This window comes from Miscanthus floridulus, chromosome 11 (genome assembly GCF_019320115.1).
Source record: "Miscanthus floridulus cultivar M001 chromosome 11, ASM1932011v1, whole genome shotgun sequence".
NCBI classification, from domain to species: Eukaryota; Viridiplantae; Streptophyta; class Magnoliopsida; order Poales; family Poaceae; genus Miscanthus; species Miscanthus floridulus.
In genome coordinates, this window is record NC_089590.1 from 91,844,568 (window position 1) to 91,859,688 (window position 15,121).

The 15,121-nt window shown below is 45.8% G+C and overlaps 1 protein-coding gene and 1 pseudogene across 1 annotated transcript; one reads left to right on the forward strand and one right to left on the reverse strand.

Annotated features, from left to right (window-relative positions):
• Nucleotides 1-505: 505 nt before the first annotated feature.
• On the forward strand, nt 506-6,038 carry LOC136492447 (putative wall-associated receptor kinase-like 16; annotated as a pseudogene).
• Nucleotides 6,039-8,755: 2,717 nt separating this feature from the next.
• LOC136493917 (wall-associated receptor kinase-like 8) lies at nt 8,756-12,014 on the reverse strand. The gene is made up of 3 exons (XM_066490041.1): nt 10,901-12,014; nt 10,576-10,677; nt 8,756-10,203 (listed from the first exon to the last, which is right to left on the reverse strand). The coding sequence occupies exons 1-3, from the start codon at nt 11,838-11,840 to the stop codon at nt 9,002-9,004; spliced, it is 2,244 nt and encodes a 747-aa protein (XP_066346138.1). The 5' UTR covers nt 11,841-12,014; the 3' UTR covers nt 8,756-9,001.
• Nucleotides 12,015-15,121: the final 3,107 nt, after the last annotated feature.

Sequence of the window (15,121 nt, forward strand, 5' to 3'; positions counted from 1 at the left end):
CGCGGTGCCACTGCAGCAAGCCCCTAATTCAGAACTAAAAAATACTGTTCCAGCTAATTGTTATGAGAGGAAAATACTATTCTGAGAGGACGTGAACAGTATTTTTTTTTTTTTTTTTTATGGTGGCTGGCCAGCCGGTAACCAGCCAGCCAGCCAGCCGAACAGCCTCCATATGCTGCACGCGTTTTGTTAGATAGCTAGTCATCACGTCACTGTCTTCAACTAATCTTCTCTGATAGAGCCTTGTGTGCCGTACTTTCAGTGACCCTGTTGACGCGTTCCATACAGCACGCGAGTTTTCTAACAAGAACTGTTCATTGTTAGCTCCACTTCCTTCTCGCCAAAGACTGCTAGTAGCTCATAATATTGCCTGACTGCCCTGACTGACATCCTCAAGCAGCATTCCATCGCAAGCAGAGGGAGATTTCTCGAAAGATGACGATCCCTCCCGTCTCATCTCGGCGAGCTGCGATCGACTTGATCGGACTACTGGCATTTCAGCAGCATGTTCGGCAGGCTGTAACTGCCTGGCTTAGCTTATCAGTCAGTCAATAGTGTTTTTCTCTCACACCAAACCAGACAGAAGTACTTTAGCTATAAGTTTATAAACCAATCCAGCCGAATCGAACAGGCTCCTGTCGTCAGCGCTAGCAGGCTGGATATCCCTGCCCGGTTGCCCGGAAAGCTGTGGCGACGTACGGGTGCCGTATTCGTTCGGGATCGGCCAAGGCTGCTTCCATGACGGCTTCAACCTCACCTGCGACAAGACGCCGCATCCGCCGAAGCCGTTCTTAGGCATGGAGGTGCTGGACATCTCCTTGCCGAACGGCACGCTGCGCGTCAGCAGCCATGTTCTACGGCCGGTCTCTCTCGTGGTCTACACCTCATGGTCCGTCCCAGATACGACAGGGCCCTTCAGGGTGTCGTGTCTAGCGCGCGCAACTCCTTCGTGGCCTTCGGCTGCAACGTGGTGGCGCAGCTCATCCCCTACAGCGCGTTTGGCCCGCTCAGCGAGGCCAGCGTGTGCGCCGCCATGTGCCCGGAGACGCGCAATGGCTCCTCGTGCTCGGGGGTTGGCTGCTGCCGCATCACGCCACTCGCCGGCGGGGCCCTCGCCTCGTACGGTATCCAGGTCAGACATATGCTCGGGGAACAAAATGTCTCTCCTCTCTATGGAACAAACAAGACCGTGTTCATAGTTGATCAGGAGTGGTTCAGCAGAAGAGAGAGCGAGATGATAAGCAATGGTTTTGGAGTGGGCATTGGATAATTTAACCGGCAACAAGGGATGCCCAAGCCCAAACAGTTTCTCCTATTCTGCTGGTGGGAATTACGATGGGAGGCGATGCAACTGTTCGCAAGGGCACGAGGGCAATCCCTACCTTAGTGATGGATGTCAAGGTATCACTTTCACATGTGTTTCTTTACTTTGATCCTTAGAACAAGTACAAAGAGTGTCACTGTTTTGGCTCTTATTAGAGGTCATTTTCTTTTTATATCCTTTTAACCCGGCCTATTTGTTTTTCTAAAACAAACTTTTCAGATATCGACGAGTGCCAACAACCGGATCTGTACCCTTGTAATGGAACTTGCGTCAATTTGCCAGGGACATACCGGTGTTCAACAAAGAAAAGTATCAGGAACCTTCGAGGTACAAATTAAACACGACTTCCTAGTTTTTTTTTCCCGAACATAATCATTTTTATAGAGAAGAGACCAAGAGTAGCATATCGGCCGAGTTTGAAATGAACTTTATAGAAATCGAGGTTAACTGAACTCTGCAGTAGCCTTTCATTATATTTGCTTGAAATGAAGGTTTTTCCTCAATGTTACGAACTTATTATGATCATAATATGTTATGTACTTAGAACAGTTGCAATGCTGCATTGTTAGGCTACTAGCAAGGGAAAGAAAATGCCAGAGAGGGTGCAATAGGCTGGAATGGGTAGTAGTACTACCGTAGTACTAATTAAGGGCCGAGCTCGTACCGACTCCAGCTTTTCGACACGTGCAGTATTTGTGTACTGTTTACACACTATCTACGTAAGCTCTTTTGCTCTCTTCTTCTCCACAGAGCCGGTGGAGCTAGTTCCGGAGCACCTGGATCCCTAGCAAAGGGGCCTAAGAAATGAAAGCACCGGTTGTCCGGTTGTTGAGGCTTGTACCTGGTGCAAAGAATAAAAAAATTTATTTCTCACCACCTTGCTTCTCATTTTGTGGAGCTTGACTGGCTGGACAGTCCGCGGATAGAGAAAGATTATTTATTCGCTGAAAAGGTATATGGTAAATATACGCTGGGTTGCTCTTAGAAGTCCAACCGTACCACCATGATAGTAATTTTTCCCGAATTTTTTATTTTTAGTCTTTTTTTGAAAGTTTTTTACAAATACGTCCCTGGAGGAAAGATTTCAGAATCTGGACCCTTAGCTCGGCGCTATCGTCGCTGGCGCCGAGCTTACACTGCTCGGCGCCATCGTTGCTGGCGCCGAGATCTTGGGCTCGACGCTGACGTGGTGCTGATTTGACAGGTAGCTCGGCGCCGTAGACGCTGGCGCCGAGCTTGATGCCCCTGTACGAGAGGCCCTGATGGGACAACGCTATGGGCGTGGCGCCCTGTACGGTCCTGATGGGACAACGCTATGGCCATACAAGAGGCCCAATGCACCGCGCATTTCACTGTTTTCATCATCTACTTACTGTCGAGGCCATAGCGTTGTCCCATCCTAGCCCTGTCGTTGCAGATCTTTGCACCGGACTACTAGTAGCAACGCGTAGGGTGGGTATGGCACGACGTGCTTCCATTGTTGGCTACGATCTGACGATTAAGCCTGTGTTTAGGGAGCTCCGTCCAAACAAACTTGTTTGTAGTTTTAAATTAGGTTTTGTTTCAAAAAAAAGTTTTAATTTAGAGGTTTATACTCTGTTTTTAAAGGAGCAGTACTCTTCCGCTAGAGTACCAGGCTACCATCATTGACAAGTAAAAAGCCCATGTAACTCTAGGCAGCAGGCAACAAAAGGCCCGCCATGTTCGTTTCGTGGAAATTTGACTTATGTTGATGTTGATGTTTATACTGATCTATTATGAGAGAAAAATACTGTTCGATTTCTAAAAAATACCGTTGAACTAACAGGCGGGCCGACGCGGATATGATAGTAGTACTTGTACGATAAAGATATTTGACTTGACTAATACGGAATATTCATTTATATCTACTCACTCTGTCGCTAAAGAATTATCGTTTTTTGTTTTCCGTTCCATAAGTTTGATTAGATTTATTAAAAAATAGATTTAACGATCTATCTAATAATATTAATTATATCATAAATATTAATATTTTTATATAAAATTAGTCAAGGTTATTTCTTCTCCCTATATTGATCTCTATCTAATGTGCACCTAATATCAATGAAGTATGAAAAATTCTTTCTTACTTGCTCAACCATGAAACCTCGTTTACATGCACCTAAGACTAATGGCCATAAACTATAAGATCATAAACACGTTATTGTTGAAACTATATCTAAAAGTTGTATCCGTAGCAAATAACTGATAATATTAAGATTAACACTACTAGTAGTATATAAAGATTTTATTTTGATAATTTTAATATAGCTAAACAACATTAAGTTCAGTATGGATAATTATTTTACCTTTAATTAATATGACCAATGATGTATTATATGGTTTATAAGGATCTGTTAGTCAACTTCTTAAGACATGTCTATGATCAATTCATAATCATTTTTGTGAATATGCTAATTAGCATTTTAAAGGCATTTATAAGAAGTTTGTTTCTATGACTATTGACTAGTACTTTTTTCTAGTACCCCAAGAGCAGCCCACCCCAGCACCATCTGTACTACTGTAGAAGCAATGTCGTCCCATCTATGCTTTCGATTGCAGAGTTGACTCACAGAGTCTGCAGGGAGTTTTTTTTATAATGGAATTATTGCAGCCCCATAGTTGACGCGACGGCAGGTGCCTTTCTAGTTTGTAACGACACAGCAGCACGTAAACGACGTGACACACAGAAAACTCCAGTGGCTCCTCGCCCGACGAGGAAACAGTGGTGTGGTGGGGGCCACGACACGACCGCGACCGTCCCGGTTCCGCAATGATGCAGTAGCGCAGTGCGGGGTAGACTGTAGCGCTACCTCCAGCTACATGTGGCTCCACAGTCATCACTGGAATAAAAGCCCATTCATGGCCCCTGAACCCACTCACAGTAACACTGCTGTGTCTTTATTGCTTACTGTTGCTCGTGACTTCTCCATCCCGATTTATTCCTCGACGGTTGGGGCCGTACAGGGCGCCGAGCTCAGCGTCAGCGTCTATGGCGTCGAGCTCGGCGCCAGCATCTATGGCGTCGAGCTACCTGCCAAATCAGCGCCACGTCAGCATCGAGCCCAAGATCTTGGCGCTAGCAACGATGGAGCTCGGCGCCAGCGATGATGGCGTGAAGCTAAGGGTCTAGATTCTGAAATCTTTCGTCCAGGGGCGTATTTATGAAAAACTTTCAAAAAAAAGGCTAAAAAATAAAAAATTCGCTAATTTTTCACTTGCAAAATCAGGTATCCCTGTTGCTATTGCCAATTATTATTTGATACAACATCTAGATTATTAAGTTAAGGGCAAAAGGAAAAGTTGAAAAATATGTGTAAGAATGTAATGTGTTAGTGTTACTCTAGTTATCTCGTGAACAAATTAAATATGAGATGATTGTGCTCTAAAATGTATTCCAAGAAAACTTTTTCTATGGAAGAGTTAAGTGATTTGGAATGTTGAAATTGGTGCCACATCTATTGCACTTTACACTCTTGTATTTTCTTTCTACAGGATTAATTACAATAATATCAATAAGTGCTGGTTTTGGCCTACTATTTTCACTTCTTGGTATTGCAAAAATCATCGATAAACTTAAGCAACGAAGAGCCAAGAAGCTGAGACAAAAGTTTTTCAAGAGAAACCATGGATTGCTTCTCCAACAATTAATCTCATCAAACAAAGATATAGCCGAAAGGTTGAACATTTTTAGCTTGGAAGAACTAGAGCAAGCAACCAACAAATTTGATCAGAATCGTATCGTGGGAGGTGGAGGTCATGGCACGGTCTACAAAGGCATCTTATCTGATCAACTTGTTGTTGCAATTAAAAAGTCCAAAATTGTGGTTCAAAGGGAAATTGATCAATTCATAAACGAGGTTGTCATACTTTCACAGACTAACCATAGAAATGTGGTGAAACTCTTTGGTTGTTGCCTCGAGACAGAAGTTCCTTTATTAGTCTATGAGTTTATATCGAACCGAACCCTATCGTATCATCTTCACGGACAGAGTGAAAACCTTTTGTCATGGAAAGACAGATTGAGGATAGCAGTAGAAACTGCAAGGGCAGTCGCATATCTGCATTGTGCGGCTTCCATATCTGTGTTTCATAGAGATATCAAATCTGCAAATATACTACTCACTGATAACTTAGTTGCCAAGGTATCAGATTTTGGAGCTTCAAAATCAATCTCTATAGATGGACAGGAATACTTACAGGCATCCAAGCAACTCATGGCTACCTTGACCCTGAATACTATTACACCAGCCGACTCACAGAGAAGAGCTATGTTTATAGCTTTGGTGTTATTTTAGCCGAACTTCTGACGAGGATTGCACCAGTCTTCTCTTCTCATTCATCAGAAGTAACAAGCTTAGCATCACACTTCGTGTCAATGATAAGAGACAATCACTTGTGCGATATTCTAGATCCACAAATTGTTGAAGAGGAAGGAGCTAAAGACGCCGAAGTGATTGCAAAGCTCGCAGAAGCATGCTTAAACTTAAAAGGCGAAGAAAGGCCTACAATGAGGCAAGTGGAGACAAAACTTGAAGATATGCAAGGCTCAAAGGTCTATCCCAATTCTCGAATCTCGAGAACAAGTCAAAATGCTCTAAAGGATAAGTTAGCCAAGGGGAACAACGGCGGTGAAGGAACTAGACAATACAGTTTAGAGAAAGAGTTCATACAATCATCTGAATTTCCAAGATGATCATGCCTGTATACATTTTGTGAGTTATTTAGCAGTTTTGAGTTCTATATTGTACTTATGCACCTCAAAAAAAAAAAATAGTGGTAGCCGATACATAAAGGGAGAAGTGTGCCAGCTATCGTAAAAGAAGAAGCCAGTGATGTGGCTATGGACCGATTATGTAGCTAGGTCGTGTGACCTGCTCATTTTCAATCTTTTGGATGATACATATGTCATATAGCTTCCTTTTTAAACAACGATAACATTTGGATTTTCTAGCACTTAATAAAAAAACAACCACCTTTTGCCAATTTTGTGCTGTGATGTGAGCAGACCTAATCATGAGCCACTGACCCGGGCCCGGTGTGACCCACACACAAAAATCCGACCCAATTAATGCAACGGGTGGTGTAGGGCTTGATTTTCGATCCACAACAACAGTCATGGGTGTGTTTGGATCGAGGAATAAAGTTTAGGAGGTGTCATATCGGATATCGTATGGGGTGTCATATCGGGTGTTCGGATAATAATCATAAAACTAATTACAGAAGTCATGACTAATTCGCGAAACGAATCTATTAAGCATAATTAATCCGTCATCATCACGTGTTACTGTAGCACCATATTATCAAATCATGGACTAATTAGGCTTAATAGATTCATTTCGCAAATTAGTTTCAGTCTGTGCAATTAGTTTTGTAATTACTCTATGTTTAATACTCTAAATAGTGTCCAAACATTTGATGTGACAGAGACTAAACTTTAGGAGGTGGGAAGCAAACACCACTGGCAGGGGATGGCGAAGCCGTGAAGGGCCCTTGGCGCTAGCGGCTTGGCGTAGGCGCCGAAGGCTAGAGGGGGTGTGTGGAGGCGGGACGGCCGGCCGCGGACGTCGGACACCGGACGCCGTACGCGGAGGGCGGAGGTCGTGAGCTCGGGTGGGAGGACGGCGGCGTGGTCGCTCGTGGAGGGCGTGCACGAGCGGAGGCTCCTTGCGAGTACGGTGCGGGCGCGGGCGCTCGCGGAGTCTGGGGCAAGGGGCTGGAGCTTAGATATATCTAAAGATGTGCATGAAGCCCGCAGCCCGGTGGCACGGCCCGAGGCACGGTTTTTTTGCCCGGTCCAAGCACGGCACAGCCCGATGTTATGTGGGCCCGGGCTGGCACGGCCCGGTGCTTGGGCCGCAACCCAGGCACGCCGGGCAGCACAGCACCGCCCGGTAAAGGCCCGTTATATATATATATATATAGAGAGAGAGAGAGAGAGAAAACCCTAATTCCTATCTACTGTATTGTTTGTTTGCTTGTTCCCCTTCCAGCCGCTGCCACCCAGCCGCGCTCGCGCCCCTTCTCCTCCCCGCTCCTCGCGCAGTCACGAGTCGCGACCTTCTTTTCCCTGCGGAGTCGCGCGCTTCTCCTCCCCACCCCTCGCAGCTACGCCCTTCTCCTTGTCTCGCGGCCGCCGCCGCCGCCACCTCCTGCACCCCGTTCCTCCCTGTCTCCGGGACGCAGCCACCGCCACCTCCTACGCGCCCCTTCTCCTCCCATCTCACGGCCGCCGCCGCCACCACCACCTCCTACTCGTCCCCTTCGCCGGCTCCAACGTCGCCGCCCCTCACCTTCTTCCCTGCCGCCCCACCGTTGGAGCACTGCGGACGCGACCTGCCGGCCTCCTCCCTCGACGCTGGCGAGGCCATTGCCATGGAAGCCGCGACGGCACGGGCCTCGGGCCGACCCAGCCTGCTAGATTGGCCGTGCTCATAGGGCCGGCCCGGCATGGAAAGTGGCCCGTAGTGCCATTCCTGGGCCGTCGCCCAAGCATGAAGCCCAGCAGGGCACAGTCCGGCGACACGCCGTGCCTTACCTGGCCCGGCCCGGTCGGGCCGTGCCTAGTCCGTGCCGGGCCAGGCAGCCCGAATGCTCATCTTTAGCGATATCCTGTGAATTTTGGAGGCCTCCGGGAGGAGGGGGCAGCCCCTGGATCTGCCCCTGCATGATGTCATGCTCCATTCCGGCTCAGACCAGACGGAAAATATTAGGTGGCTCAGGCCGAACAAAAAATATCAGGTTTTTTCTTAGCCCAATGCAATATCACGTTTCAACAGGTGTCAGTGTGTTAGAGATCGGAGAAATCAAACTCGTACTGTAACACCTTACACCTGTATGGTTAGAATTCCAAAGCGACCCTTTCTAACCCCACTATTCAACGCAATTAGCGATTCATAGGACTAGGCAAATGTCACGTTGGTGGAAGGTCACGGTCTTGGACGGTGCCTTGATAGGAGGGGTGACCAGAGGACTTTGCTTTGCTACGGGGCTGATCGTTGGATGGTGTCAAGGGATTTTCCACGACGTATAGTACTGCGATTTGAATGGACCAATAATCAACCACGGCAGTCAGCCAACGACCGCTCCAGCACTCCCTCTACAGAGGATTGAAAAAACCATTGCATAGTTGAAAAACGAGAGTAAAATCACAGTAGGCTTTTAAAACAGGAAAATTGGCAGTTCAGCGCACAGAATTCTTTGGAGAAATTATCAGAGAAGATTAGAAGGCGATGTGATGACTAGCTATCTAACAAATTAAAACAGTACATCTTATAAAATTCTAAAGCATTAGCATTAAGCCCTACATCAATTTATAGGTTTCAAGAACTCAACACATTCAAGTAGGATATCGTAACAGTGCAAGGAACGATGAAAAAAAAATGCGACTGGGTCGTTGTGTTTTGCTTTGCTTTGTGCCATATGAACATCTTCAAACATGATACTGGATTTACATAACAAAATGAATACCATACACCGACAAGGTAGACAGTAGACTATAACCAAATCCACTTATTTACTGGTGGAGCATATTAGTTCTACATCAACCATAATAATGTGGAGGTGTGCAAGACTATATCTCTAAGTTTCTAATTTAGCCCAATTTACAAAACGACACTCAAAATTACTAAATAAGATGTGAACCCACAAAAGCGAAAATCATCTTGGAATTTCAGATGATTGTATGAACTCTTTCTCCAAGCTGTATAGTCTGGTTCCTTCGTTGCCTTTGCTTTGGTTGCGTGACTGATCTTTAAGAACAATTTGAATTGTCCTCGAAACTCGAGAACTGGAGTGGACCTTTGATCCTAGTATATTTTCGAGAATTATCTCCACTTGTCTCATTGTAGGCCTTTCTTCACCTTTTAAGCTTAAGCATGTTTCTGCAAGCCTTGCAATAACCTCAGCATCTTCGGACCCTCCCTCTTCAACAATTTGTGGATCTAGAATATCTAGCAAGCGACAGTCTTTTATCATAGACACGAAGTGTGATGCTAGGCTTTTGCCTTCTGATGAATGTGTAGAGAATACCGGTTTAACCCTTGTTAGTAGCTCTGCTAAGATTACACCAAAGCTGTAGACATCACTCTTCTCGGTGAGTCGACTAGTGTAATAATATTCAGGATCCAGGTAACCATGAGTTCCTTGGATGGCAGTCTGTATTCCTGTTTCATCTATTGAAATTGACCTTGAAGCTCCAAAATCTGACACTTTTGCTGTTAAAGTATCGGTAAGCAGTATGTTTGCAGATTTGATATCTCTATGGAACACTGATATGGAAGCTGCACAATGTAGATAAGCAATTGCTCTTGCAGTTTCCAGTGCAATCCTTAGTCTATCGTTCCATGCTAGAGGGTTTTCATATTGTCCATGAAGATGGTACGATAGGGTTCCATTTGATATGAACTCATAAACTAGTAAAGGAACTTCAGTCTCAAGACAGCAACCAAAGAGCTTCACCACATTTCTATGGTTAGTCTGCGAAAGTATAACAACCTCATTTATGAACTGATCAATTTCCCTTTGAACCACAATTTTAGACTTCTTGATGGCAACGACACGTTGATCAGATAAGATGCCTTTGTAGACTATGCCATGACCTCCACCACCAAGGATGCGATTCTGGTCAAACTTGTTGGTTGCTTGCTCTAGTTCTTCAAAGCTAAAAATCTTCATCCTTTCAGCTATGTCTTTATTTGAGGAGATTAACTGCTGTAGAAGCAATCCTTGGTTTCTCTTGAAAAACTTCTGCCTTAGAAGTTTTGCCCTTCTTTGCTTGAGTTTATTGATGACGTTTGCAACACCCAGAACTGAAAATAGTAGGCCAAAACCAGCACTTGTTGCTATTATAGCAATTAAGCCTGCAGAAAATAAACTCGAGAAGTCAAGGATTAATTACAGTAAGCTACATGCAGGATGACATCCATTTCAAAATTTTCTAGTCACTTAAATGTGTAGAAAAAAAATGTTTCTTAGAGCCGTATTACTAGTCACTTGATTTACTTCTAAAGCATATTACATTCTTGTAAAAAATAGACTTTTCTTTTTTGCACTTAAATTGAGTTGTATCACATGTTTAAACATCACAATAACATCAGAGAAAACTAATTTGGAAAGTGAAAAAATATAGAAGTAGTGGTATTTAGAGATGAACTACTCGTGTATTGATGTACATGACAGGTTCTCAAAACACTGAAGGAGAACCTTTATTCAAAGCGAGTAGTATTATGTACCAGGATGGATGCTTTTCTTTGATGAGCATCTGTATGTCCCAGGCATATTGATGCAGGTTCCATGACATGGGTAAATATCTGGCAGCTGGCACTCGTCAATATCTGGAGAAGGGAGAAAAGAACAGAACCATAAAGATGAAGTATTTCACATAATTTTGCTTCAGCAGCCTGAAAACATATAGAAAATAAATAACTAAACTAATTTTAGCTAGATAAGCACCTCAGTCATTCGTATAACTTGGACTTGCAAAATTAAAGGCCGAAATGATCGCAAAAAGAAAAAGAAAAAGAGATGACTGTAGTATAAGACAAGTGGTATACCTACCTTGACATCCATTATCAATATAGGGATTGCCCTCGTATCCGTGAGAACAGTTGCACCGTCTTCGGTCGTAATTTCCACCGATAGTATAGGAAAAACTGTTTGAGCTTAGGCATCTGAAGTCAGAAGATCGGGGACCTATAGGGGACAACACAAACAAGCCTGCATCACGTATTAGATCCAACGACCACTCCAGCACCGCTGGAACCGGAACACTACCGCCTCCCATCGCAATCTTGCTGAAGTTGCTCGCCATCTCGGCCTCGTTTCTGCTGAACCAGTCCTGATCAACTATGAAAGCTGCTCCTCCATACCCGGCGTTACCGCCGGTCTGCTCTTCTAGATATTTAAGCTGGATACCGTACGAAGGGAGGTCAGCGCCGAACGATGCGATGGACGTGCGGCAGCAGCCAACACCGGAGCATGACGAGGAGCCACTGAGCATGTCCGCACACACGGCAGCGCAGACGCTGGTGTAGGTAAGCGGGCCAAGGGTGTCGTAGGGGATGAGCCTCGCCAGCACGTTGCACCCGAAGGCCACGAAGGAGTTGCGCGCGCTCGACGCCATCAAGGGCCCGTCGTCCGGCGTCGGAACGGACCATGAGCCGTTGAACTCGGCGGCGTACTGTGCCCACGAGATTTTCCTCTGGATGCGCACCGTGCAGTCCGGCAAGGAGATGCCGAGCACCTGATCCGCGCCGTGCCCTTCCCCTAGCAGCAGCTTCGCCGGGTGCTGCGCCTCGTCGCAGGTGAGGTTGAAGCCTTGGTGGAAGCAGCCCCGGCCGATCCCGAACGGGTACGGCACTTGTACGCCGCCGCAGCTCTCCGGGCAACCAGGCAGGGCTATCGGGCCCGCCAGCGCTGTCGCCACGAGCTGAAGCGTGAGGGCTCCGATCGCGCCGATCGTCGTCGTCGGCCGGCGAGACGATACGGCGACCGTCATCTCTCGGCTCTCGCTTTACTACCGACTTGTGTTCCGTTTCTCGAATGGACTAATTGAAAATTGAGATGGTGGTAGGATATTTATTGGTCCAAAATGTGATCCGGCATGCAATTCGCAATTTCAAATCTAGCCAACGACTTTCACCTAGTCCGTGTTGACTGCCTCCCCTCAGCCCTCACCTTGCCTTCACCTGTTATTCATCACCATGTTCGCTTAATCGTATCAGCCATACTTATCAGCCATGATATAGTATTTTTCTCTCACAAAGCTTATAAGCCACAGAGCGAACATGGTGGCAACATCAGTGGCGGCACCTCTTCCAGTGGCGTTGCCCGGCTGCCCGGCCGGAGACGTGCGGCAACATAACTATCCCCTACCCCTACCATGGACAGTGCCGGTCCTAAGATTTTGAGGGCTCTCTGGCGAACTTGTCGCGACGGCCCTCTAGACTATATATAAATCTTGTAATATATATAAGCGTTATTTTTTTTCAAAACAAAAATAAATCCAGTGATATATTTTTAATTTAACATGCTTGATAATTATCGAGGAACAATGTAGACTAAAACTAATATGATTACCTTAAGGAAGAATAGAACTCCATAATATCCATTGCTTCTCATAAAAAGATGGTTCTTCGGGCGTTTCTTGATGCAAAATCATCGAGGACGGTATTGAGATCAATAGTGTCCAAGATATCCCTCTCGATGGTGCACATAGCCAATCCATTTAACCTTTCTTGTGACATAGTTGATCTCAAATTGTTCTTCAACAACTTCAATTTTGAAAAACTTCAGTCACAAGTACAGTTAAGAGGATTCGATAGGCAACTGAAACATTTGGATAGCAATCTGCAGCTATAACAAACTCCAGAATCTCAAGCACTGACATCAAAGAATCTGGCAAAGTCACTTGTAGCACCTTTAATTCTGAAAAAAAAAATCATCGATCTCAACATCGGATGAGTTATCCTGAGAAAATGTTTCCACAAAATTCTTGCAGCGCAGCCAAAGATCAGCTTCATCCAAAGATTTCAAATTTTTTGAGTTGAACAAGAACCCAAATACGCTATCAAATTTTTCATCTGCTCAAATCTACTAGTCAATGAAGCAATTGCAGCATCAATCATAACATTGAAGTACTCTACTCTAAATGAGTCCACAGCACTTGAGAGCTGAAAAAAACTTATGTATAGCACCTTTTTGAGATTCAATAAATTAATCTTCTACTCTTTTCTGTTTTCTTTTCTGACACCCCAACAAATATTTCTTAGGTAACATTCTAAGTTTCTAACACCCAAATTAGAAGAAAAACACAACTATATGAGTACCGAGTACTAGAAGTTCGAAGTAATTAATTTAGATTAAAAAACGATCAAGGAAAAAATACCTAGATCGTCGCCTTGCCGTCGTCTGCGTCCGGTACCCGCCTACGGCCTACCCGGCGGCGTTATACCGGACAACCACGGGACAGCCGGAGGGGAGCTGCAGTGCCTGTGCCGCACGCACGGTGTCGGCGAGACGGATCACGGACGGCGATTCGCATTCACCCTTCGGCGGCGCGGGTGTTCGGCCATTCGCGTAGGGTCCTGGGCGTTGGGCGAGCGTTTGCGTAGACACGTTACGCATAGTATACCTAAAGGTTAAAGGGCCTGCAGTCCTAAGGGCCTGTATACGTGGGGTCCTGCCCCCCCCCCCCCTCCCGTAGGTCCTAGGCCATCGCACCCCGTGCACCCTTGCAGGGCCGGCACTGTATGGAGGAACCGTCCGGCAGTTTTGGTGACATATAGATTTTTAACTTTTTTTAAAAAATAATTTTTAAAATTAACACCGTTATTTTTTTTTCATTCACACAGGACGGGGTTTGGCACCGTATCTGCGCCATGCTTCTTTCTGTTGTTCCCGACTACCCGTTGCTGCTAAACAGGGCCAAGCCATGGTGGCACTCCCTGACCTGTGACCGAGCAGAAGGGAGCTCCCAGACCAACCTGAACGGCCGGCTGCCGGGCTGCGGCTGATCCGCTGATGCCGTTGCCCAGAGCAAACGGAACGAGACCGTTCCTTTTTTTTTCCGCCTCTCATCTAGGTATGAACTGTAGTATCTGTTTGTGAACAGACACACATCAACGTCACACATACACCACACTCATTCACACCACAAGTGCATAAACAGATCCTACAACTGCACCTAGATTCTAAGATCGCGTCCTTTGTGAGATTACCGGGTCCATGGATCCGTAGACAACGAGGTGCGTCGTATTCCCTTTGTGGTTCTATGCACGAGAGGCACCAGAGTTATTTGGGGACGAACCCCGGTGAGACAACAGAAAATCGCAGCCACTGGGGCTCGATCCCTGGAACAGACACACACCAACGCCACACATACACCACACTCATTCACACCACAAGTACACAAACAGATCCTACAACTGCACCTAGATTCTAAGATCGCGTCCTTTGTGAGATCACCGGGTCCATGGATCCGTAGACGACGAGATGCGTCGTATTCCCTTTGTGGTTCCACGCACGAGAGGCACCAGAGTTATTTGGGGACGAACCCCAGTGAGACAACAGAAAATCACAGCCACTGGGGCTCGATCCCTGGCTAGCAAGGTCCCAGCCACCGGGCCTTGCCACCCGAGCTACGCTCGATTCTCGAACGAGACCGTTCCTGGTCAGCTGCTATGAACATCGCTCTGAAACTCAAAGAACATAAGACCCAAACTCAACATTGGTTTAGTCTCTAGTCTAGTGTGTGAATTTCCACCATGTGGTCTACTTGCCTCGACGTCGTTGCTGTCGTGATCCATCTAGAAAGGAAATGGTGAGAGAGAGAGAGCAGACGCGAGATGGAATGTAAGAGCATCTCCAAGAATTTGTTAAATTTTACTTGGCAAATCTTGTGATTTGTCAACTCCCAAAATTATATGCCAAGTAAAAAAACAATCCATCTCCAAGAGTTTGGCATTTTTGACTTGGTAAAATAAAAAAACCCGTTAACAAAACGAAGAGGCCCGCTAAGCGAACGAAGAGCCCCGCTAAGAAACGAAGAGCCCCGGATGCCAAGCCATATATGCATGCATATATTTGCGCGCGCGGAGGGAAGATTTGTCAAGTTGCTATTGATGCCAAGTTGTTTTGCCAAACTGTTGGAGGCTATTTTTTCTTGTTTTGCCAAAATTATATGGATGCCAAGTTGAGATAGCAAACTCTTGGAGGAACTAGGAATCGGGCAGGAAAAGAGTCGAAGAGATAAGCTGTTGTGGGGTCCACTGATAAATC